The sequence below is a fragment of the Columba livia genome, chromosome 5 (assembly GCF_036013475.1).
Source record: "Columba livia isolate bColLiv1 breed racing homer chromosome 5, bColLiv1.pat.W.v2, whole genome shotgun sequence".
Classification (NCBI taxonomy): Eukaryota; Metazoa; Chordata; class Aves; order Columbiformes; family Columbidae; genus Columba; species Columba livia.
This window is the reverse complement of record NC_088606.1, coordinates 28,573,378-28,599,299: the sequence shown is the minus strand read 5'-3', so window position 1 is coordinate 28,599,299 and position 25,922 is coordinate 28,573,378. Positions and strand designations below refer to the sequence as shown.

Sequence of the window (25,922 nt, the reverse complement as noted above, 5' to 3'; positions counted from 1 at the left end):
TAGCGAATTTCTATGAGACGTGTAAATTGGAGTTTTATTTGAAGATTCGTACCTTGGTTAAATGAGAGAAGGTTTGAACAGAGCAGTCTAAAGAAAAGGTCCTGAGAAATTTTTCACACAGGCAATGTAAAAGTGTCCCTACCACATTTTTGAGAACAGACAAACCAATTTGACTGGATTGTCGAAGAAATTCAGCCTGCAACTGATACCATAGCAGTAACAAGTCTTAAATCTTGTTTGCAGAATGGAATGTACACTAATCCGTAAATGAAAAGAATGTAAAATTTTAAATATTTTTTTTAAATTGTAAAGAAATAATTTACTGAAAATACATACTTTAGTCTATGTTAGACTTTGCAGTAATTTGTTCCAAAATTAATTTCTATGCTGGTCGATATTTTTCTAGTTAATCTTAGTACTTGCAAAAATGTCTGTTAGCAGCACAAACAGAGCAAGATGGGGAAAAGGAAGATCTTCCCTGCAGCTCATGTACTGGGCAGTATGTGAGGATTCTTTCCTGGCAAGTGATGCAGCCCGATTGCTAGAAAAACAGTTCCATAAATTTCCCACTAGTGTTATCAGAAACTCGATAACCTATACATCCTGTGTACAATGACCGACCGTCCTTCCAAAATCACATTAAATTTATTTCATTATGTTAGCAAATCAATGTCTACAGTTCCCATTTCATTCATATTATAAGCCAGGTGAGCAGGTTGAATCCATTTTAGGAAAACATGTAGCACTCACATATGTTACCCAGGAAAGTGTTGGCTGACAAATTGTGCAACAATGTCAGAAGGGGATGGGGCTCCTCAATACTAATTCCTTTTCAAATTGAACCTGTTTTGCCCTTGTTAACTAATTTCATTATATTGTTGTCGCTCCTGACATCCAAAGGAGTAACTGAGTAAAACCAGGAGTACTGCATCTATTTCTGTCTATGGAATGTTTATATACCTACATAATAGTCTGAAATAATGTTTATTACTAAACCAGAATTTAGTAGTGGTCAATTTCCACAGAGAGCATGGACTAAGTTTCTGATCAAGGTAGAGTGGAAAGTTCAAATTAATGACAAATAATAAATATTAAATGCTGGATGAGTGGTAGAAAAAAAGAAACTATGTAAATGCAGTCAATGGGAGGTTTATTTTGTACTGCTGGACAGGTCTTTGAATCTGTAGATGTCTAGATCCCACACAGAGGCAAATGTGGGTATAGACAAATGTAGACACATGGCTTTTGGCCTCTATAACCATAAAGAGGTTTCTAGAAGGGGGAATTAAAAAAAAAAAAAAAAAGTGCTCTTGTATAAATTTTGAAAGTTCTAAATTAGACGAGATGTTTCTCTCATTGGTCAAGTATAGACTTGAATCACAGTGTACATCCAAGATGCACTGACATTTTTACATCATATGGCTTTTCAGTTATTGCATCCTTCAGAATGAGCAAGGGCAATATAGAAAGCTGGTATGGTAGCTGAATGTCTTCAGCTAATGGTGACACTCATCAATAAATTTCCACATTGATGATGTATATGCCTCACATGCCAAATGTCTTCAACTGATACTGGCATTAATGGGAAAGCACTTGTCTTATCCAGGATAACAACATGTTTCTCCCATCTTCTTTGTTACTGCTAGGTGATTCTTATAGAAATATTTCTTGAGATCTTTATAAGGTGAAAGGGTTTGCTCTATGACAGCAGATTTTCATCCTGAATGACTTTGTATCTTCTGCTGACAGTTGTCCAGTGTTTGCCACTGTAAGAGCAGAGTACTTAAAGATTTTTTTTTCTTGACTTGCATACATAAGCCTTTCTCAAGACTGTACCTCGAACTGCTAGATGTGGACAGATTCACACAGCTAAAAGGTTTGTGCAATATTTTTTTTTAAATACTGCAGAAAGTCCGAAGCAATTTCTAAGGGGAAGAATAAAATGTTCTGCAGGTATGTCCAGGAGTATTCTCTTACAGGAAGATACTGTGGGAAAATTTATCATTTTGTGCAGTCTAGCATTTTCCAGAGGCAGTATCGGTCTTCGTAAGCAAAGGATAAAAGTTATCCCTTGCAGGAATAGGTTAGTAACATAAAAAGTTGGGGAAAAGATCCTTCAGAGGAAAAGATCCTATTTCTGCATCTCTGCTTCAGTTCAGACATTAATGAACTGATATTTTTCCTTGCTTGTGCCTTTGCCATGTAAGCTGCTTTTTGTTATTTTTTCTGGCACTATCTGAAGCACCAAATAACCTCTGGATGGCATACATGTATATTCACACAGTAATTTGCAATAGGTTGATATTCATTCTATGAAATTAATTATTTCCTATAAGTGCAACTTAGTGGTTTTCTCCTTTTTCTTCAGCCTTCTCCTCTTAAACTGATTCTATTTTTGCTTGCACACTTTCTGTTCTATTTTTAGTGCTTGTTAGTCTTTCTCTCCCCCATTTTTTCCCATTTCTTACTTTATAGTCGTGATATTTGCCCATTTTCCAACATGTTTTCAGTATCTTTAGGAGACGCTTAGCTCGTTCCTTCTACTTTGTTCTCTCTCTTTTCTTCTTTTTCCACTTTTTTGGTTTTGAGTTAGACTTTCAAATCTCCTTCCTCTTCATCCCTCAAATCTATCAAATTCATCTCCAAGGCTTTACTCCTTTGGATTCGTGAGAAGTGCTCTGTATCCTGAAGGTGACAAGGAGCATGCAGAGATGCGAGATGTGAGCTTAATCTGGCACTGCAGTGCTCCAAAATAGCCCCCTGAGCCAGAAGAAAGGGATGGGGGGAGCAGAATGAACCCCCAGTAATCCAAGGGGAAATAGTTAGTGACCTGTTATGCCACTTGGACACCCACAAGTCTATGGGGCCAGATGGGATATATCCAGGGATGCTGACAGAGCTGGCAGAGGTGATCACTAAGTCACTTTCCATTATCTATCAGCAATCCTGGCTAACTGGGGAGGTCCCAGTTGACTGGAAGCTGGCAAATGTGATACCTATCTACAAGAAGGGCAAGAAAGATGATCCAGGGAACTACAGACCTGTCAGTCTAACCTCAGTGCCAGGGAAGGTCAGGGAGCAGATCATCCTGAGTGACATCACTCGGCACATACAAGAAAACCAAGTGATCAGGCCCAGTCAACATGGGTTTATGAAAGGCAGATCCTGCTTGACCAACCTGATCTCCTTCTACGACAAGGTGAGCCATCTAGTAGATGAGGGAAAAGCTGTGAATGTCGTGTACTTAGGCTTCAGCAAAGCCTTTGACACCTCATCCCACAGCATTCTCCTGGAGAAGCTGGCAGCTCATGGACAGGATGGGCACACTCTTCACTGAGTAAAGAACTGGCTGGATGACCGAGCCCATAGAGTTTTGGTGAATGGAGCCAAATCCAGTTGGTGGCTGGTCACAAGTGGTGTTATCCAAGGCTCAGTATTGGGCCCAGTTCTGTTTAATCTCTTTATCAATGATCTGGCTGAGGGGATTGAATACACCCTAACTAAGTTTGCAGATGTCACCAAATTGGGTTGGAGTGTTGATCTGCTGGAAGGTAGGAAGGCTCTAAAGAGGGATCCGGACAGGGTGGATCATTGGGCTGAGGCCAATTGTATGAAGTTCAACAAGGCCAAGTGCCAGGTCCTGCACTTGGGTCATAACAATCCCAGGTAGAGCTACAGGCTCAGGGATGAGTGGCTGGAAAGTGCCTGTCAGAGAGGGATCTGGGGGTGTTGATTGACAGCCAGCTAAATATGAGACAGCAGTGTGCCCAGGTGTCCAGAAAGGCCAACACCATCCTGGATTGTGTCAGGAATAGTGTGGCCAGCAGGACTAGAGAAGTGATCGTCCCACTGTACTCGGCACAGCCTAATCTGAGTTTCACATCTTAAAATCCCAGTGATTTCCAACAATCATTAAAAGGATTAAATAAAAAGAAAAAAAGGAGAGAATATGGCCAAACACATAAACAGTGAGTGTGTAATCTCACACTTTAGAAGGATATTATATTTTAATTCTAAGATTTACACTGTGATTGTGTGGCTAATGTCATACCTTAATTGGACACATTTGTGGAACAATTTTAATTCTGTTAACTCAAATTTTAATACGTGTCTCTAGTACATGTTTAATTAGTTTCTCTTCTTTGAGGAATAAAAATGACCTCACAACTCTCATAAAGGGTCTTTAAAAAGTAAATGAAAGTACTACCCGGGTAATCACATTTTCTTATTATTTTCTTGCCACTCCAGTACAGCACTGATTTTAGGCCCTGAATTTACAAACACCTCTAGATCATACTTGGCAAAATAACTTTGCATCTCAGTTCAGTGCACTGGAGTTTGTCCTGTCTCTATGATGTACAGAACTTCCATGATAACTGGAAAGGGGAACCTTGGCCACTGCGTTATAGAAGACCTAATCTTCCCTCTTTTTTCTTGTAACTTTATAATTGTTTGTGGATAAAATCTGTTGAATGTGAACTGAAGTAATGTGCCTTTCCTGGATTTGCAGGCACGTTATTTTCATGTCTCTGCACTTGCTCTTACATGTTCCTAGTATCTGTGTAGTGAAAGATAAAGGATTGTTCATTGTTCTCCTCTTCAAGGAGACCTGTAAAGGAACATCACTAATACTCTAAAATTAATGCAAAAGCAGGTACTGGAGTGACTTTCCAGAAAGGCCAGACCAAATGAATGTGTGTGTGCCGGATGAGGTATACGCGTTTTTTGCTTCTCTTTTCTTCTGATCAGTTGGGTGTGACTGAGCAGAGTATTGTATGGTTGAATAGACAAATAAAAAACAGTGCTGTGAAATCATCTGGAAATACAGGCTTGACAGTCAGATATGGGAGACTCATCACCTTATCTGGAGTTAGTAGAAAGAATGGATCCAAAATAGAAACTCCCACCATCTTTTCTTCTAAGCAGGCTAAATTCCAACACATCCACTGACTTTGGTGGTGCTCTCATACAGTCTGCCTCTAGTGATGGCATGTGTATTGCTCTCAATTAAAACATTTTTATATTCATGTCTAGATATGTCTGTGTGTGTGTGTGCATGTAGTCGGCCTGCATCAGGTAAGAGTGACTGCCAACTGACTAATGAAAAAACAAGCAGTTCAGTTTTTATGGCTTCTGAATCTGTGTTGCAGAAGGGGTTGTTTCTTTGTTTTTAAAGACAGAAAACAAACAGATTTTCTTATGATATGTGAACAGAGACATCTTTTCTAATCTTCAGGTTATAACTCTTTGATATGATCCTTCAGGCATCAGGCTTAAATCTCCCATTAACATTAGCAGGAATTGGTTTTGCCTCAGTCTAAAACAATCTTTTGTACCTTTCTTTTTTTCTTTTTTTCTTTTTTTTTTTTCTTGGTGATGTAGAAAATTCTCTAAACCCCTACTTTATTTGGTTACATATGCTTGCAGACTCTCTAAAATGCAGTGATCTCAGGATAATTTAAAAGGTTTGGTGTTGTCTGCTACCATGTTATACATGAAGGAAACTTAAGGCACGTTTCAATAGCAGCTCACTCAATGAACAAAGTAATAAAGAAAGGCTCTTCTAGTTCTATGACATTAGACTTTGAGCCTTCCATAAGGCTACGGTGACCAGTGCCTCCTAATATTGGGTCTTCAGGTAGCATTTTTAGGACTTCTGAGAGATAATTTGTGCAAAACAAAACAAGAACATAAGCAGTTCAAAATAGTAATTTCAATTAGTTATATTGATTTTCACCAGCCCTGTAGCTCAGACAAAATGAAAGATTAAAAATCAGTCTTACTGATCAGATTTAAATAGTTTTAAAAACAATAGTTTGCACTGAATTTTTTTAAGATGTATTGGGTAGTGACCTGTTCAAATTCTATGGCAAACCAAGCTGATACCCCTTCTTGTTCCCTGTGGAGCTCAGAGTAGGTGCTGTATTGGCAGTCTGAAAAAGATGGTCCACTACTGAACCATATGGAAGAGAGGTCTTAGTGTCATGTGTCCCAATTTTGACCTGAAGTAAAGGATAAGCATCATAGAAGTTCTTCCCTAGTGTTTTGATGGCAATAACCAATAAGGTTGAAGTTGTAATTGGGATGAGTGTTTGCTGGGGTCACATTACCAAGGCCAAACAGCAGCTAAAGGCAGATGACAAGCCTTGAACCTCTTAGAGGTGAGAAATGAATGCCTATATGTAGTTCATAACATATTTTTAAAGGACATATTGCTTTTACAAGGAAGGTAGCTGCAGTAGGACCAATTGTTAATGCAGATCTTACTTACAGGGCCTTGAAAAGACAGGCCCTGAAAAGAAGTGTTTATTTAAATACTGTAGCTAAAAGTCATAATGAGGCAACTTAGTGGAATTTCTTTTAAGATTTTTGTTCAAATTCGAAATGTTGTATATTTTCCAGAAACTGATATTTGTCTTTAAACTTAGATACACTTGCCTACTCTCTTACTCTTACACATGTATTTCCTTTTTTATTCTCAGGATGCTGTGCGAGCCATTCATTATTACTTGTTCCTTCTCTTTGAAAGAATATCTGCCCACACAGTTAAAAAGCAATTGTTTGTAGGCTTCATCCTCTTCATGCAGAAGTGTGTGGGTGAGGAGTATTTAATCCAGTTGTAAACTCAAGCAAATATCTATTAATTCCCTCACTGCTGGAGAAAGATTCAGGAAAAGTATCAAAATTAAAGGGAAAAAGAGAGTTTCCAACTTGAGAGGGACCAAGGAATGTGGTGTATTCCCAAGACTATTGCTACATTTGTGCTGTTTCCCCCATCTTCTGTATTAAGCTTGATTTGTGTCCATTTGGCAGAGACATGGGCCAATGATGCTGCTTGCTAACAACTATTATAACTGGACTCTGACTTGTGTTATATTTTGGAAGAGTAAGTATTGTTACTGGAAATGGGTACATTGCTTTCAGACCCTCTTGCACACGTCAAACTCCCCAAGGAGAGCCCTTGTATTCCTTTCAAACCCCATGTTGCAAATAATGTATAGCAAATTGTTAGCAGCTTTGTGGTAAATGAGAATGTTTCTTTCTGGTAGTCTTTCCTCTCTGCTTCATGTTGCTCTTTCTCACAAATCTTTTCCTCTGCATATGAGGGTGGCAGAACATGGGCTTATGGATAATTGAGCTTGATGCTTGTTTCCTGAAGAGCTCCCACAAACTTGTTTTTAAATCCTTGAATTTGGGTCGCTGGCCATGAAGTTGCATATTTTTGTCCAATACATGGCAGTTCTTTCCATCTACACTTACCAAATTTTTTCTCCAGAGTGAAATTCATCCAGCGTGTTTGCTATAAATACACATCTCAGCTGTATTTCTATCCTATGTGTCTATTTCTATGTGACAACATTAAAATTCCCTTGTTCTGTGTTTTGCTTGAATAATTACCAAACCATTTGCAATTAGAACTCTAGGATATGACCTCACACTGATTTATTCCTTCGTTTCTTTCCGTATTTAATACATTTCAGATACTGAAAATACCAAATCTTTGTCCTTTTATTTTGATGTTTATCAGTAATGGAAACATTCCAAAACAATCAGCCAAATACCTATGCTTTGTTCATTTATTGCCTTCTCTGAAGATAAATTGACTGTACTCAACTCTCTTCAGCATTTTTCTTCACCTAGATATTATTGCCTTGTGCAGCCACCCCAAGGTGACTGTTATCACTTAATTAAATCCTTGCACGCTGGGAAGAAAAAACAACATTGTTCGTTCATAACCCCAAGGAGGTTTGTGTTGTGGTTTTTTTTTTCTTTAAGCCACTAAGCTTTTTCCCTGTTTTATTAACTTATTCCTGGCTACAACAAGACATACTTTGTTGATGAGCAAAAGGTTGTATTAGCTTTTTATTTTCTGGGTAAACTTATCTTTTCTCTGGGAAAAAAATGTGGGCATTACAACAAAGAAAAAAAATGGGATCTCTCCAAACCCTGCAATTCTAGTAAAGGTCTGTGTAAACATCAAGCTAGTAAAGAGAAACAGGGGAGTAGCAGGAAGGAAATGAGAAAATAAAATGCAAACATAAAATTGGAACAAGACAAAAAAAGTAAGGTGATGTGTATATACACAAGGAAACTACTGCAATGCTAAGGGAAAACTGACATAAGGAATAGCATTTTTGAAGAGAAAAATATATCAGGGCTCTTTATGTTACTGTCTAGGGCAGCATCTTTTTATTAGCCTCTTGGTTAATGTCCTCTCTCTGTTATTGATTTTAGACTACATAACATTGTGCTCTTGCTTTTACCTTTGCATTTTTTTCCATCGTGCATAATCCTACTTGCAAGCCATAAGAGGAAATATTGCAGATGAGCGATTCATTGAATATGTGAGACCTGTGATTTGCTTTTATGTTGTTTTAAGCACAGTACTTCATATGAGAAAGTTCACTTGAAGCAGTAAGTTGCCAGAATATGTACAATGGTTTAGCTGCATTTTTGCTTGTTTCTAGTCCACTGAATGAAGGACCAGAAAATAGGTTTATCTGCTCTAAAATTTGGGCTCAAGCAACCATATGTATTTGTTCATGATGCTAAATCATTTTGCTACCTGCTGTGTTCAACAAGCATTTACAAATAGTAAATGCTATTTAAAGCTGCAGTATTTGCAAGAGCAGTTTATGCTGTGATATCATTTGTACGAGAAGCATAACATTTTAGTGTGTAGTGTGAAAGAGCTTTTAAGTAGTTGAATAATTGTGATTTTTGAAATATTACTACTTGTAATGTGTAGACTATAATTATTGTAGGTCACAGATGATAGTATAAGTTTGTGTGTGAACCACAAATTATTGATAAATTTGTATGGATTTCCTCCAAATCCAGCATGACAGTAGTATGTATCAGTAGTTAGTCTTAGGAAATTCCCTGTTCATCATAAAGTTTCAGCCTAAATTCTGGGATTTCTTTTTGTTCTGTGCATTTCAATTGTTGTCTGTAGCTTTCTGAATCAAATAATTAATTCCACAATGTTTATGCAACTTCAATTTCTCTTTCTTAGCAACGACAAAAATATTTCAGTTTACTTTCCCAGATTCTAGGAATGCTTTCCAATCTGTGTGCAATGGATCTGCGATCCACAGTGATTTTAACCTATACTCTGTTTTTATCTAATCTGTTTTAGCTTTGAGGTGTATAGACCATCTATAGATCTGTCTGCACAGCTTAATAAGCATATCACAGATGTATCTGAAGCCTCTTTTGTTTGGTATAAAGGGAATAAGGGTCAGTTATCAAGATGTTTGGTCTGGTTTCAGATCACTATTAAAGAGTGGTTAAGGAAACAATAATTCTGCACTGAGTTAAGTTTTGGTGTCAAAAGGGTGTCAAATTTCTTCAGAAGGAGATAGTTTTGGCATCAGTAAGAGCTTTAGTGGTTGGCCGTAGGCAGAATTTGATATTTAAATTTGGGACACTAATTTCAAATACTTGTAGTATGTACATACTTTCCATTTACTTTCCAAAACTGGTTTTGGCAGTTTTTTCCCTTGTGCGTTCCTAGTTGGAAATTCTGGTTGTACATTTGTTTTATGAAATGTTTTTTCATAAATAATTTTAATACTAGTTTTTGATATCAGTGGGTGGCATAGTGAATTCATTGCAGGATTGGGAAATGGCAAAGGAAGCTTGTGAAGGAGAATTTTATTCCAGTGTTTAGTTAGAAATAAATGGCAAGATATATTTCAGTTTCAAACAAGGATGCTTTAACGTTTCATACACCATGAATGTCCATCTTTTAGGGTCAAAAAGCATTTTTTATTTCTAAGCACTCTGATGTATATATTTATTTTTCTGTTAAAAACATTATTTAGAAATAAAAACAGTCCATAGGAAATCACCTCTAGAAAGATAAGTTATAATCCTACTAAGGATAGTACTATGCTGAAAATACTGTTTAGATTTTAAACCCTAGTCAGAACTCAAACAGTATTCTCAGATGTGGAAAACATTTGGTTATATTTCTGTTGCAGTTATTTTGTGTGTGTGTGCTTCTGCTCTTTCCCATCTGGTTTCAAACCAAAATCAGGAAAGGACTGATAAAACACCATTTCTTTTCACTATAGTGACTGAAAACAGATTGAAGAAATTCAGATAAATGTCGGAACTCGTTAAAGCATGACCACTTAAATTTATTTATTTTAAGTTGGAAGTGTTGCTGCCAATTAAAATGGCAAATTTACATGCAGAAGTCTATCTATTCTGCTTTGTGTTGTGCGTCAGGCAGCATGTTCATTTGGGTATGGTAACAGAAGAGAATCTGAACTGCAAAGACATTCACACAGCAGCATAAAAAGCACTGTCAGAATCTGGTTGCCTATTTGATAGGACAAGGGGTAATGGTTTTAAACTAAAGGAGGGGAGATTCAGACTAGATATAAGGAAGACACTGGAACAGGTTGCCCAGAGACCTCATCCTTGGAAACATTCCAGGCCAGGCTGAATGGGGCTCTGAGCAATCTGATCTAGTTGAAGATGTCCCTGCTAATTGCAGAGGGGCTGGACTAGATGACCTTTTAAGGTCCCTTCCAAGCCGCACCATTCTATGATTCTATTTGATGCAGGCTCAAGATAGTTTTCCAGTTTTTTAGGGGAAGTGAAAAAGATGCAGAAAAAAAACAGCTACTGGGATAAATAAAAGGATATTTGAGGAAATTCTGGTTTGTATTTTATTTTTTACAAAAACGACAAAGTTAAATTTGCACTAGAATTTCTTTCATTGATGTGCCACAAGTAAGTCTTGAAAGTATGGTGCATCAGACAGAAAAGAATGTTGTCAAAATGCAACATTACAGGACCTCCAGGTAGCAGGAGCAGGAATTTAGAAGTGCACCGTAAAGATACCCAGATAACTGATGACAACTGCCTGCAATTCAGACAACCAAGCAAATGTATAAGGTATTACTTAGAGTCTAGAAGAAGACATTGCTCAAGGCAGGAGACAATTGGAGATACATGTGACTTTTTAATGGAGCAGAAAGAAGAAAAATATCACAATGGAAGCAGGGAAAGGAAAGACGTTGTGCTCACAGTATGTTTGAAACGTTATAGTTAGAAGAAATTGAAGCATTCCCTTGGTTTTCTCTGGGTGGTTCTGAACAACTGGAAAATGGTGTTAACATTTGGCAAGAGGAGGAGTTTTCTTCCATCCATTCCATTGATGAAGGCAGTTTTACCACAGTCATCTTAGGGAGACACTTTAACCTTCAGGTCTGTTACAAATTGCAATGAAACAGATAGTAGCAGTGCAGAGCAATCATGTCAGTTCCTACTTGGGACACAGGATACAGCATATAGATTGTTGACATGTGCAATAAATGGCATTAGGGTTGGTGGTGTCAAGACTTGTTTGGAACTCTTTAGATAATGTGGCGTGTGGATTATTGGCACAACCAACAGCTACTGTACTCTGCGGTGTCAAGGAAATCTTGAGCACCCTTTGATGAGCAGGTTATTGATACTTTATGCTACAGCTGCTCCAGGAGACCCCTTAAGGGCATATCATGATAGTGTGGCTGCACAGTAAAACCGTGGGGTAAGAACAGAGAGGAATGTTTTCACATGGTTACTGTGAAACTGCCTTTAAAAGGAAAAAACATATTCTTGGTCGAAACCTTATGTTTCAGGCTTCAGCTGGTACTATATGGATAAATCATAACCCCTCACCCTTCCCCACCTTAGAAAATAAGATATTATTATGTAAATAAAACCAGACCCTTAATTATCGCAGCAGAGTTGCAACTATAATATATTAGCTTTTATTTAAAAAATAATATAAACCTTTTTCACTGAAAGAACTACTCTGTGCTGTTGATATGCTTGAATTTATGCAATGAGCTGGTAAACAGCAAAATCCATACTTATCTTTACCTACACAGGCATTAGAGGTGAGCTCGGAAAAAAAAAAAAAAGAAAAAAAGAAAAGGCAAGGGAGGGAGGAACACAGTATTTCTTCACAGCCTCAGGTGAGATTAGAGTCCTGTTGGTGGCAGAGCTTCATGCTGTCTTCTCACCTGGTCTCATATTCCAGCTGTGAAACAGAAGTGGGAAGTCAACATAGCAATGGTGTTTTGTAGCAGCAAACGGAGCTGATTTCCTGAAATCATTCAGGATCAGACCTCCATTTCCATCAGGATAACTGATTTTCCATAAACGTGTGTTCCCCATTTTTGTGTGAAATGTACTTCTGGAGTGAAGCGCTGTAACCTCAAAACCCTTGAATGAAGTACTGCAATCCAGCCTAGAGATATCAAATTTACTATGTAGAATGCAGATATAGTGGATAATCACTTCAGGGAAAGATTTTGAAATATTTATGTTATTAATGAACTCTCTAACTTGTTTCAGGAAAGGAATTGTTGTTTGGGGTTTTTTTGGTGTGTTTTTGTTTGTTTAGTTTGGTTTTTTTTTGTTGTTTTTGTTTTTTTTGTTTGTTTTGTTTTGTTTTGTTTTTGTTTTGTTGTTGTTGGTTTTGTTTTGTTTTTTTCTGTTAGTCCCACATACTCGCAGTATGCCTGTGTTCTCTGCCCTAAACTGCACAGATAAGTGAATGGGAACCAGTTCTTCTGTGGGTACCAGAATAGCACAGCATAGTTTTCTGTAGATTTCCGTCTTGTCTTCTATTGACTTTTGAGCCAGTGCAACCTGGCTGAGGCTTTTTCAGTGCTCAGGGCATTTGCAAGGTCTCTGTTTTGTAATGTCTAATACTACAGGAACTCATAGTCCAGCTGTTACTGCTGCAAGGGCTCTCAGAGGGTCTTGTTTCCAGTATCAGTCTGTTTTTACCAAACCTGCAAGAATTTCTTTGAGACCTCTGCCCACCGCCAAATCTAGCAAAAACTAGCCATGTGTTGGAATGTTGTTAGCAGAACAGTCCGAAGACATGCAGGGTAGAGGAAACTAGTTTCGAAGTTGGAAGCACCACTTCACAATCCAGCAATCCAGACCTCAAAGGGTTATCATTTTGTGGGCTTTTTTTTTTTTTTTTTTTTCATGGCTCTATAAACCTGACTCCTAGTAACTAGAACTGGATTGAATGGACTTTGGATTTGTTCTTAATATTCTGTGTTCTTATTATCTCTGTATTGCATTGTCTATAAAATATTCTCAACATGTTCTTCTTTCAAGAAGAGTATAAATCAGAATGATATGCTAGGCAAAGAACTCAACTCAATTTCTCATTCAAATCTATTTTGGTTGTCTGTATTGCCATCTAATAGATTAAATATGCTAAACATAAGCCCCTCATCCTGTTCTTCCCCAAGCACAGCCTCCCTGCTTCATATATATGAAATTGTGTGATGCAAGTGAGAACACATGTACCCAGTTCTGGGCTGGAGGTTTAATTCTAGTCAGCCAATTGTCAGGATCAATCACCAAAGCAACTGAGCACCTACTGAGTGTGTGTGTTCTTTAAATGGTGCAATTAACTCTATATCACAAATTCTTCCCTATATTTTTTTCACCTGTGTTTTTTCTTGGAAAACAGACATCTAGATACCTTTATCTGTTTGGTTTTTTTTTCATATAGTGTCAGATTGCATAGCTTGAAAGAAAAGCTAACCAAACATGCAGATATACAATGAATATAAGATCAATTTGAATTGAGCTTACATGAACTGAAATATTCATACATAACAGAAAAGGGCTTTAAGGTTGCTAGTTTGGATATAATAATGTTCAAGACAACACTTATTGCTCCCACAATCAGTTGTGCTTGTTTAGGTGCTTCTACCTGCCCAGTGTTCCGGTCAGATCAGGTTCCCACAATCTCTTGCTGTGTGGTCTGACGTGCCGATCTGGGGCCCTCATTCTGCCACCTCTTGCTGTTTGTCACAGCTCCTACTACTGGGTCATCTTACTCTCTCAGTTTTGGCACTTATGGTAGAAAACATTATGCAGGTTCATAGAGTGTGAAGTCGTTTACTCAGGGCAGCACCTCTCAGTGCACAAATGCAGATGTGATTGGAAAAATTTTACCACTGAAAGTCAAAAAAACATTTGATATTCAAATCCTATGTATCCAAAACAAAGCCAACCTACAGCCAGGTATACGCTTAGTCCTGACCTGAAGCGATCATATTCTCAGGGTAAGAGATATACAATGTACTCTCTGTATGATAGGTCTCATCATTAATAGACATAGTTGATTGTATTAGATGGCATGCAGTTATTGGCATCACAATCTGCTGTTCAGTCTGGAACCAACACTGGGAATCCTATATAACTGAAGGGTTGGAGCTTGTCAGGAATTGGCATCATAAAGATGAAAGGTCAGTACTTTAATACACAACTCCCACAAAATTGAATTTTAATTAAGTGCGACAGTGTTGAATCACACCCTTAGGAGTCCTTTTTCTCCCTTTTTCTTTACGCTAATATATATAGCCCTCCTTTCAGAAAAGAGAATAGCAGAATATAAATATTCTGCCTAGTAAGCTTCTAACTTCAGAGGTTTTCAACAGTAGTTACTATAGCATGTATGAACATAAATCAGTGTTTTGTTTTAGTAATGAATCGCTTATGTGGAAGACGGGACAGTGCAAAATAGCATTTGTGAATGAGAACAGCAGTTTTTAACCTTTGGTTTTGGGTGTGTACCAGTGGAAGCCAAAAATTGTCCATTGGTGGTGTAAATATTGTGTGGTGAATTTAAGTCTATAGACAGTAAGTTTCGTTTTCTCAGCTACCTTTCACAGCGCCTTCCAACTGTTCAGGTTGAAGTTGTTCAGAATGAATAGTTCAGATTGTCCAGACTATTGAACAGTTCAGTTTTCAGTTTGAATAGTTCAGGCTGGAATCAGCCAGATGGAAGACCACAGACTGGAAACCACTGATACGGGCACAGGGAATGTACAGCTTACTGAACATCTTCTTGCAATTAAACTACCATAAGATTGTCTGCATGTCATGTAAAAGATGACTGTATCACTTCCCATTTTCCCCTTGTTCCAAAAGAATCAAAGAAAGTAAACTCATTGTTCCTATCTCTCACTAGTAGGCACTACTTACCTTCTAAAATATTTTACTTGGGAGGCTGCCTACTCACCGTCACTGAAAACCAATCCAAACACTTCATGTTGTAGCAGGTTATCATAGATTTAAGATCTTAATACCATGGAAGCCTAACATGTAAGTTAAAATAACCTGCTCAGCCAGCTGACTTCAGCAGAGCTAATGCTGTACTGGATAAAGCATCAGACCACTTCTAACAAATATTATAGTTTAATTCCCTCAAGGCACATCAGTGTTTCTTCTACATGAAAACCACCATGAAGAATTTCAGCAGTTCAGTCCAGCAACTTAGATCAGTTAATTAAACAGAAGCATACTCATGAGCAGAAATACAGAGGATGTAGCAAAACAGTGCAAGTACTTGACCAAAAATTTTCACAGAGATAATGAAAGATCATCTGGCTTATATCATGTAACTTAGTTTCTCTGTTTTTATCTTCATTTTGGCAATAATACAGCTGTCTGCATGTTTTATGAAGGAGTATGCAAAGAAAAAAATAAAAATCCTGGGATAACCTGGGTGCAGAATAAGTGCAAGTTGTCTGTCTTAGATTTTTTTTTTTTTCACATCAATAAGCCTCACTATTTCTCTCTTCTAATAGCATTACAATATAACCCAAGGATATTTTTTTTTCCCCTACTGTGATGCCAGCTTTTCAGCAAGTCTAATATCTTTCATGGTGCAGCTTCCTCTATGCAGTCAGGATGGTGTGGGATTTTGCAGCAATATAGAATGGCCTTCTAGAAAAAAATAAAATGCTGTCTATAAGGCAGAGATCCCTAGAAGTCATTTATTGCTTTTGTATACAAAAAATTGTCAAACTCGTAATCTCTGATTTTTTTCTTGAACTCCCGTTGCTTAGAGATTTATAATCTTCCTGTAATTCTCTAGGCTCATCTCTGATATTTGTCAATCTATTATCAGTGAATAAACCTGGGAGTACATGTTAAGAACCTGACAGCCACCTTTAAACATTATTCTTAACTCTAAACTTTTCTCCTTTACACTCTGGAATTTTGCAATGGCTCTGGTCTGGAACACAATCTGTTTTTTTCTAATTAAATAGTAAATGTGCCCCTGCAAGCTTTTGCTGCTTTGGTTACATAAATGTACTTCTTCTGTAAGTTTGGTGAAAGATGCATCAGGGGAATCAGAAAAGTTTACTCTTCCTCCTTCACTTCTTGGCTTGGAGCTATAAAGTGGGCCTCCTTATTATTGGCACATTTATTTTTGGCACTTCCTTGTTGTCATAAATTGCATCCTGACCACACAAGCAAAGAGCATGAAGATGACAAATTAGGAAGCTGGCATCAAAGTCAATTCTCACCACATCCTTTGAGTATGTCCTCTTACCTCATGTTTTTTACTGTAGTTTTGCTGCCAAATACATGTTGCTTTGTTGCCAAATATGTGTCATTAATTCATAAGAATTCTATGGTCATGTAGCCATATAACCATTATGGTGGACTGTGATTGAAAAAATGGCAGTAGTATGAGAGTTGAAAACAGGATTTTCTATATGTTTGATGTTGGGATTTTTACTCAATGGTAAAAAGCTTGTAGCCCGAGAAACAACACAATAAGTCCTATGCCTTTTTATTTTATTTGTGCTTTGCTTTTATTTTCTGCAAGGGATTGAAAAGACTGAAGAGAAGGAATAAAGCTTTTAGAGTTTTTTCTTGTAAGTCAGTAGGTGGTCACACTTTAGTTGCCCATTTTATTCATGTGTATCAAATACATCCCACGCAAAATCCTGTTTCCAGGAAAAATACTTCAGTTGTCTCATAGTACTTAATTGTGAAAGCCCAAGGTCAGATTTTCCACCTAAGTATTTATGCTTTTGTCTGTTCTTTGTGTGGCTGGAGGATATTACTCTGATATCTTAATAATGAGAACACAGTAGATGGGCACTAAGGCTTTGGATCATATTTCTGTTAGCCACCATTTATGCCTTTTATTTCATTTTAGCCCACATCTAAGAATGGTTACTGTGTTGAAATGAAGCTTACTTTTTTGTTGCTGTCTCTAGTGAATGATGTGTTTTAAGCCACGCCATAACACAACAACAACAAAAAAAATGCAATATATTTATTATGAGAGGGACTATTAGCTTTTGTAAATGTCAATTGTATCCGATACCGCCCCTCTTTTTAAAAAAAGAGTAAAATATTTTTGCTGTTATTGAATGCTGTATGTCTAATTGGTGACAGGCTTTGTCCTCAAATTAATGCTAAGCTCCAGTTATAATATCATTATGTCATAACAGTGAAAAATTCTAATTAAGATGATCTGTTTGCCAGGAAAAAGTTTAGTGTATCAATTAATCTGTTTTATCAAGGGGAGTATTCCCTTCCCCAGCCCCTATCTCCTGATCAGAGCCTGAATGATGAGAAAAACATCACAGATGCACGCTGCATTGGACAAAGAACACATGCATGCATTTAAATCATGTATATCTTACTTTTTACTGATGTAATTGTGAAATATGTTCTTTTTGCATTCATAATTAGGGGGTGGAACAGATGGCGAAGGCTTAGTTTAAAATAATCTGTCATTAAAATAACCTAGCCTACTGGTGATTCTTCACTCTAACTGGAGTTTAGGTCAGGGTAACAGGGTTTTTTTCAGCATTGGAATACACTAGAAAGAATTAGGGACTTCAGGGATAGTATGAAATATGAGGATATTCTCCAGAAGGACACTGTAGTAAGACTCCAGTGAATTATATTTGCCTGTAGTGGGAATATGCAAAAATGGCTGGGGCAAAATTCCTCTGACAAATATAAATCCATTTAGTGTGGTACATTATACATTAGTGCATATTCGGTCAATGTGGTAAAGTCGGTTTCATATCATGAGAGGAAATAACTTCAGTATTCTACAAATACTGTAGAAGGCACTTAATATTTTGAGTTAAAAACCTGTGCTTTATATTTTCTTCTTATTCTGATGTCAGAGGGTATAAATTATAACTATTTGTATTATTCTTCAGAGGTGCTGTAGCTGGTGACTTTCACATATGAGTCTCACATCTTTCATGTCTACCACATTGACTTGCTGCTATGTGACAAAGAAAATCTTGTATCAGTCCTGCCTGGCTAGTTTAGAAGAGTTTTCAGGAATAAGAAAACTGTCTCAATAAATCAGATACTTGCATGTCGTTAAAACATTTATTTTAGTGTTTCCTCTAAGATTTCATTCTCTAACAGCTTTGAAGAAACCATATAGATTTCAGCATGGTATTATGATAAATCTTCTCAAGGAGGGGCAAGCATTAACATTTGTGTCGGTTCTTTTTCATCTTAATCCAACCTTAGTTAATAATCAGAAAATTCTACGTAGTAGGTAAGAAGATGTAATTAACCCTTTGACCCCAGAATCTTAATTGGCGCCTATTGAAAACAGTGGGGCAGTTAAAAAAAAAAAAAAAGAAAAAAAAAAAGGAAAAAAAAAAAAGAAAAGGAAAAGTAGCCTGTGGTGATTGAAACAGCATAATACATAATGGTTTTCTGAAATCAAAAGTGCTGCAACTTAAGCTTTAATCACATTTTGCATAAAACCAGTAAGTGTAGGTTTAAACAAGAAGTTGCCAGTCTTCCTTAAATTGGATTGTGCTCAATATTGGTATTTGGGGTCACCCTGACCCTTTTTCAGCTGCCACACTAGATGGGATGGGACTGAGTTTATGACAGCCAACCTCATTTATAAAAATAAAAAAGAAATGAACTCAAGAATATTTTCCTAACAGAAGATGCTCTACCTTTGTATTCATGACCTCTGCTTCAATAAAAGTAAGACGTTCTGAAAAACTAGTTACCTTGCAGGCCGTATTTCTATATTATAGTTCATGATAACTGTGGAACATCTGAAACAGAAATCCTGTCTGCCTTTGAACTACAGGGAAACTGTTCAGAAATTCTGGCTGCAAATTACACTGTGGTGCTTTTAAAAGAGAGATTTGAAAGCTGACTCAGTCCACTACCTTTCTTGCATTTATTGTGTCTTTAGTTATACATAGGTAATATGAATAGTACTTTCTGAGATTTGTCATTAAAACACAATTGTTTGTGAATAGGTACTGTACAATGGTATCACATACTCTTCAGTATATAACATAACCTCCTGTTATGTTACCTGCCACCTTCTCTGAAGTCTGCTGCTCCGTTGCCACGCACAAAGGACATACGCTTTATGAAAAATTGAAAAATTTCAACACGCATTACTTAAATAATAAATATTCATAAATAATACCTATGAATAACGAATGAGACAGTCCTTCAGAACTACTGTTTGACCTGTATAAGGAGCAACAACATTGTCACAGAAGTGGTCCATCTTAGCCCTTTCATACTGGTGAGAGAAAGTGCCTTGCAATAGAAGGTGGCCATTTCTCCCCCTGTTTTTATTGTCATTTATCTTAGGTATTAGGACTTGAGCTAAGTACTTGGGGTCTTTGTTCTGATGTCTCTGTATTATTATTACACAGTAGTGCAGTGTGCTAAACAGAACAAAAAAACTTCTAATAGGCTTGTTGTTACCTACATGAGCATTATAGATAGTTCAGTCACTGTTCTGAAGCATCTAGTACACACTGTTGGACCCAGGAAAACCAACCTCTGCAGGTAGGCTGTTAGGCTGATTCAGTATGGCAATTTATTGCTGCTTGTGGACAATGGTATTCTAGCAAGAACATATATGTGGCCAGGGAATCAGGGTGATGGTTCTCAGTTTCATTTCTAGTAGAGGATTAAGCCAATTTCCTCAAAGAAACATGGGACAGAGCATCAGGAAAACTTAAACCAAGACATTTAAAGATTTGCTCTTCTGATCTTTCTGATGATGGGGAAAGTAGATAATAGCAAAAGAACTTATACATAGTGGGGGAGATCAAATGTGTAAAGGTTTTGATTGTTCTTGTATGGATCTAAGTTTGAACTTCACTGTTCCAAATTTTCCACCTGTTACTGATGTTAAAATTCAAGGAACTGATGTTAATCATTTGAAAAGAAATTATTATGATTTATAAGAGGCCATAAATGGTTTGCATAATATAAATGTTTTTACATGAAGGAAATCTATGCAGATTTACATTTTTATTAATTCATAAATATAAATTAGAGTCCTTCTTTAATGCGGTGTCTTTAGTGAGGGTTTGTTTTCCAATATGTGGTTTGTTCTTTTTACGAAGCACAGATTTTTGTACTAATTCCATCACCTACTACATCAGAGAGGGGTGAACCAAAGACAGGTTCTGACCAGCAGTTAGAAATGAATCAAGAAGCAGCAGAAGAAAAAAATTAAAAACCCCTCAGAAATCACTGTTCTATATTTGAAAATAAGTGAATTGATTACATGAATTTGTCATCATATATGTCCATCAAGTTTGTGTGCATCTCTTATTTTTTCCTCCAAAACCAGGCTGATCTCTCAAATGCTATAGTTACATTTTTACTTTTCACATACTTTTATTGCAAGGGGATATATGGGATGGCATTTTTGGGGATTGTCTGATTCATACCAACATTTAGGGTGCTTTTTTTTTTCTGAGTTGTTTTAGAATTTATAATTTCTGGAAGTATGTGATTTTACTTTTGCAATAGTGAATGCTTGTTTGCAATAATCAACCTTATAAAAGCATAGAATTAAAGGCATGTATAGTGCATGAAAGGCAGTTTCTTCCTGGTGAAGATTTGCTCTTATTCCTAGAGGTGTATTTCTGTTTTGATATGCAGTGATTTACTCTGTGTGTCAGTTTAGAATATAGCCCTTTGTTTATTAACTGCACTCATGTTTCAAAAGGTATGCATTAATCTGTGTAGTCATATTTTGATTTTTGCACTTGCAATGGAAACCACATCCAAAGACTTGAACTTGTCACAGTAAAATCTGATCTAGAGTTTTACACCAAAAGGATGAAATTCATAACATTTCTAAAAGCCTAAGCTGTAAACATATTTGACAGTAATCTACTGATTGGCTTTGTTTGTTGTCTCACAAAAGGAAAATGTCTGTGTGAGGGGAAGTATGCATACGTGCTTGTGTATGTCTAATCCTCAATTAATTAACAAATTATTGAGGTCCATAGTGGTTTGAGTGATGGTAGGATTTTCTCTTTTTCAGTTTTTGGAAGTCGATATTCTCTGGTTTGATTCTGGGGAATAGCGAAGGGAATCTTCTTTCTTACACAGCATTTCATTGGATGCTTATTTGTTTTCCTTACTTACTTCTTCCTGTAAAAAAATTGAGCAACATTTTACTTTTCTATATTTCTTCTGTCATTTAAAAGAGATAAATTTTATATAGTATATGGCAGATGTAAGCATGACAATAAGTCCTTGAACTTTGGAATATACTCATATGGTGTTTGCTAATATATAGGCAGAATACTGAGGAATTGTTTTAAGGATTCACATTAAAAGCATTAATAGAAATCAGAACATTTTCTCAATTTATTCCGTGATGCTTTTGTTTGAATCTATTTCTATCTGGAATTTAGAAATTTTTATTAATCTATTCACTTTTTTTTTTTCTTTACTCTGTAGTCCCTGGATGGATTTGTATTTGCACTAAATCAAGAAGGAAAATTTTTGTACATTTCAGAAACTGTCTCCATCTATTTAGGCCTGTCCCAAGTAAGTACATGCTTTCAATTCTAGAACATAATCGTATGTGATGCATTCTTCTGTTTATCAGTCTTAAAGAAATAATAATTTGGCTTCTGTATTTTGTGTGGATTATTGAATTAGCTATTTGAAGTTGCATCTGGCTCATCCTGAGAAGTGATTGAAGAACATATCTATCAGTACTGGACATAGAGATAAGACAAACTTGTGCCTGCAAACTTTTTGCCATGAAGGATCATTATTAATTTATTGAGAACAAATGAAGTTTCTTTTCTCAGTTGTTTTGAACTTTAAACCTCCATACCTGATAGGAAAGGGACACACTAATAGTGCTTCCCTTGTGTCCTATTACTGGATGTTTATGGAGTACCCTGCATTATCCAGGGAGCTGACACAATGACAGGGAGCCATTTGGAGTCAAGAAATGCTGAAAGAGACCATTAAAATGTCTTGCAGGGAGGGTTCCAACAAGGACACATTTTGCCTCTTTCATAAGTGCTCACTAATATGAAAAGACATATTTATAAAATATAATAGTTTAATTTTTTTTTCCTTTATTTGCTGGCAACTATTTTTTAAAGATTAAATGTCAGGACAAAAGTACAGGGAAAGTTGCTTGTTGATGTTTACTCCTAACCCTGCAGCATCCAGAAATGTTAAGGAAGGATAGCTTCTCTCTGCTTGTACTTAGAAATGCAGCAGATTTTTTGCGTGATGATTTTCAGAGTAGGATAATCTACTTCTATTGCGGTCACCCTGAGGAGAAAAGAAAAACTGAGATATTTATTTCAGCTCCTTTAAATTGGGACCCATACTGCTATGAGGAGGCAACTGTTAGCACTGGCAACTGTCAGATTTGCTCTATCTCAACAACAATGAAATGGGAAACTTTAACATGTGGTGCAGAAAAGACTAATTTTAAATATTAGCTGGTGAGAATCCGAATAGAGGTTCATTAACTCCTCAAAGAACATGCGAGCAATTGGCTGTAATAAGTTCAGTAATTGTTATTTTGTGCTGGCTTTAGCAAACCAAATGATAGGAATAGAAACAGAGCTGTTTCTAACTCAGATCAGTATTCTTGTCTCTCATTAAAGTCCCTCGTTTTGTAATAGACTTTAATCCGTGCTTTAATCTGTTTGGGAGTTAGTATCAAGAATCTCAAATTTTGAAATTGGTGCGCCACCATGTTGCTAATACAGGAAAGAATCAGAACTTTAATGTTTATTATTGTCTTATGCTCATATTAATCTGTTTTATGCATAGTATCCAACGAAGTTTAATAAGCCAGTAAAGAAGGAGGATGGATAATTAGTTTAAGCAGGTAAATGCTAATTAGGAAACTCCTGAAAGGCATCCATTATACACTAGCTTAAAACAAATTTTACAGCCCTGGTTAGTGGTGTAATCCAAATTCTGTCAAGGCAACTGCATTTTCTGTAATTGAGATGTGTATGTTTGCTTTGCATAACAGATGGCTCTGTATGCTTAGACTGATAGCTAGGAAAATAATAATTGCATTATTCTGGCCAAAAGAATATTAGCTCTTGGGTTTTGGCCATTTCAGTCAGTCCTCCTGCCAGCACAGCATATGCACATATATGGATTGGATTTTCAAGGAAATTGATGCATCTGGAATAGTGTGGCCATCTGAAATATCATCTGTTCAAGAAAAATTTGGCTTTAACCCTATGCTAGTCTCTTGTTAAAAGCATTTTCTGCCACTCTCTTTTCAACTATAGGGGTTGGTAAATCTTTCCTCACTCTGAACATACATCATGTTATTAAGACTTTACACTTCATCTTGATCCCCATATACATTTCAAGCAAGAGTTCAGATAAATAAAGCAATTGTCTTTGCATATTAGAGTATTTGATACAAACGTTTCCTTGTGTTCACTACTGAAAGTATTGGTAGAAAAACTACCAAAAATCAGAACCAGGATTGTGGATTGTAAGACAATAATACATGAAATCTACTGAGTTCTATTAAAGTGTCTGTGATTTTTGCTGTTCTTCTATTCTGTCTTTATGGAGACATTTTGCATTTCTCAGGCCTGCTGTATTTATATTTTTAATATACTATTCTCTTGCTATAATATTATATAGCTAGGTCTCTTAATGACAAAAGAAATGTTGTAGCTACTTGGTATTAAATCACTATTCAAAGGTTATTTGTTACTAAAAAGTATTAGCAAGAGTATTCATAAAACCATTTCTCAAACTATACATGAAAATGCTACTGTTTGCACTACAACAATCTTAAAATACTTGTGAATTCTGAATTTCTGAAACAGTGCTATGTGATAAATGTGATGTTGCATTTCTTGCACTGAAGGTAAACATTAATATGTCCCTATCCTTATACTCCCCAACTATATATTTATATAAAACCTCTAGGTAGTTTTGCACATCAGAAAGTCTGGATGTACATTATAAGCATCTTTATTTGAATTGTCTTCTCCAGTCCTGAGTTTGGAATCTTACTTTCTATTCAAATGACTTTTTAGGGACTTCATCCTTGTTTGGTTGTGTTTGGTTTTGGTTTTCTTTTTTTCTTTTTTAACTAGTGTGCATGGAAATAACATGCAATGTATTTTGTACTTGCAAAGCGAAATCTTGTGTATTTTAGCTGAAGGAAAATAGTCCTTGTACCGAATCTCAGCAGGTGAAAACAGTTTTTCACGGAACCCAATTTTTCTCTTTTCTGAACAGTGAGAGCCAGTGGTGCAAAACAAATGGATGCTGATGTTTTAAGATAGCTGCAGGGCTAATGGTAAAGAAATCTGATAAAACAATATATTTGGGGGTAGTCCAGCAATGATGATAGTAAAGTTACTTCAGGGAGGGGGAAAAAAAGTATATTTGAACAGTAAATAAAAATGACAGTAGGTACTCTTTTGACGTTGTAATGAATGTTCCTTGTATGTAGATACCCATACATACATGTTTTGAACACTGTCTTCCAGCTAATGCTAACCATAACTTTGAAGTTAGGTTGGCAGATGAGAATTCTAGAGTACACTGTGGAAATGCAATCAGAGCAGTTTCAGAGAACAGAGATCCATTTCAAAGTAGAGAGAAAGACACAAAATTAGCTGAAAGTAATGAGTGAGAGAAGGGCCAAAATATCTGTTATATCCTTAATCTGTATAAATTATCATAGCTCAATTGTAATTGGGTCAAGCTATAATAGTCCAGCATATTTTCCAGTATTCAGTAGTTTCAGGAACTGTAGGAATTGTTGGAAGGCTCAGACGTGTCTAGAAACATGCAATACTGCCAGGATTTCTTCTCTGGGTTGGATAACATGACCTGTGATGGTGTAGCCAATACAAACAGCTTTTTACACTGCACCTCTGTAGTGATGTAAAAATGCTTTGTCTTCATATATATCTATTATCTGACATTTTCAAGTCAGCAATTAATTTTTTATGTCAGGGTAATGGCCAGCTTTTTGAATACCCAGTCCCTGATTTTCTTTTAGAAATGAGCTGAGATTTTGAAAGTAGAAGGCAAAAATGAGTCACTGTATCTGGACGTTGAAGAGGCATTTGAATCGTTCCTTGAGACACTTAGAAGTCAATATTGTGGTTACCGAAGAGATTTAAATTCTTTTGCAAAGTTTCCGTGTTTGACACTTAGGCCACAAATATGCTGAAACACAAATAGTAACAAATAGGGAGAATAATCTATCCATAACAAAGGATGAAATTGTCAGACATAGGAGGTTTCAGTGTCAATAGAAAATGCTATTGGTGGATAAGCTGGCTAGGTTACTTTTGCTTTTAGCAAACAAGTTCTTAATCACCTCTCACCAACAGTTGTACTCAAGAAGGATGTTATGCATTGCTCCCTCTCTGTGAGGTCCACACTGTAAAGTAAAATATTTCCTGCCTTTGCTCCTACTTGTCCAGGGGACAGACCAGGTTCAAAAATTGGCCTGTTAGAAAGAGAGCTCACTAAAAAGGAGCAGTGCAGCAGTGCAGCTGCAGGCATAATAGGAGATAATAGGGATGAAGAAAAAACAAAAAAAAAAAAAAAAAGAATTGTTGAGATTTTGTCCTTTTTAAAACAAAGCACACAAAAAGTAGTAGGTATATTACATATGTACTGTGTTACCAGCACCATAACCTATCTCCTTATTTTCTTTTTCTGTGCATTTGTTCTATGAAATGGCAAATAAAATTACAGCTACAGCACACGAGTACAAGGTCAAATAAATGACAGTACTCAGTCTATTTGTGAAGCTATTCTGAAAAGGAACCATG

At 36.5% G+C, this 25,922-nt stretch overlaps 1 protein-coding gene across 4 annotated transcripts in view; it reads left to right on the top strand.

Moving 5' to 3' along the window:
* NPAS3 (neuronal PAS domain protein 3) overlaps positions 1 to 25,922 on the top strand; it is a 615,994-nt gene that overhangs the window by 406,134 nt on the left and 183,938 nt on the right. For all 4 annotated transcript variants that reach the window (XM_065064080.1, XM_065064081.1, XM_065064082.1 and 1 more), the window contains one exon: positions 21,571 to 21,660. In XM_065064080.1, coding sequence (XP_064920152.1) covers positions 21,571 to 21,660 — 90 coding nt within the window. The remainder of the gene's footprint in view (positions 1 to 21,570; positions 21,661 to 25,922) is intronic.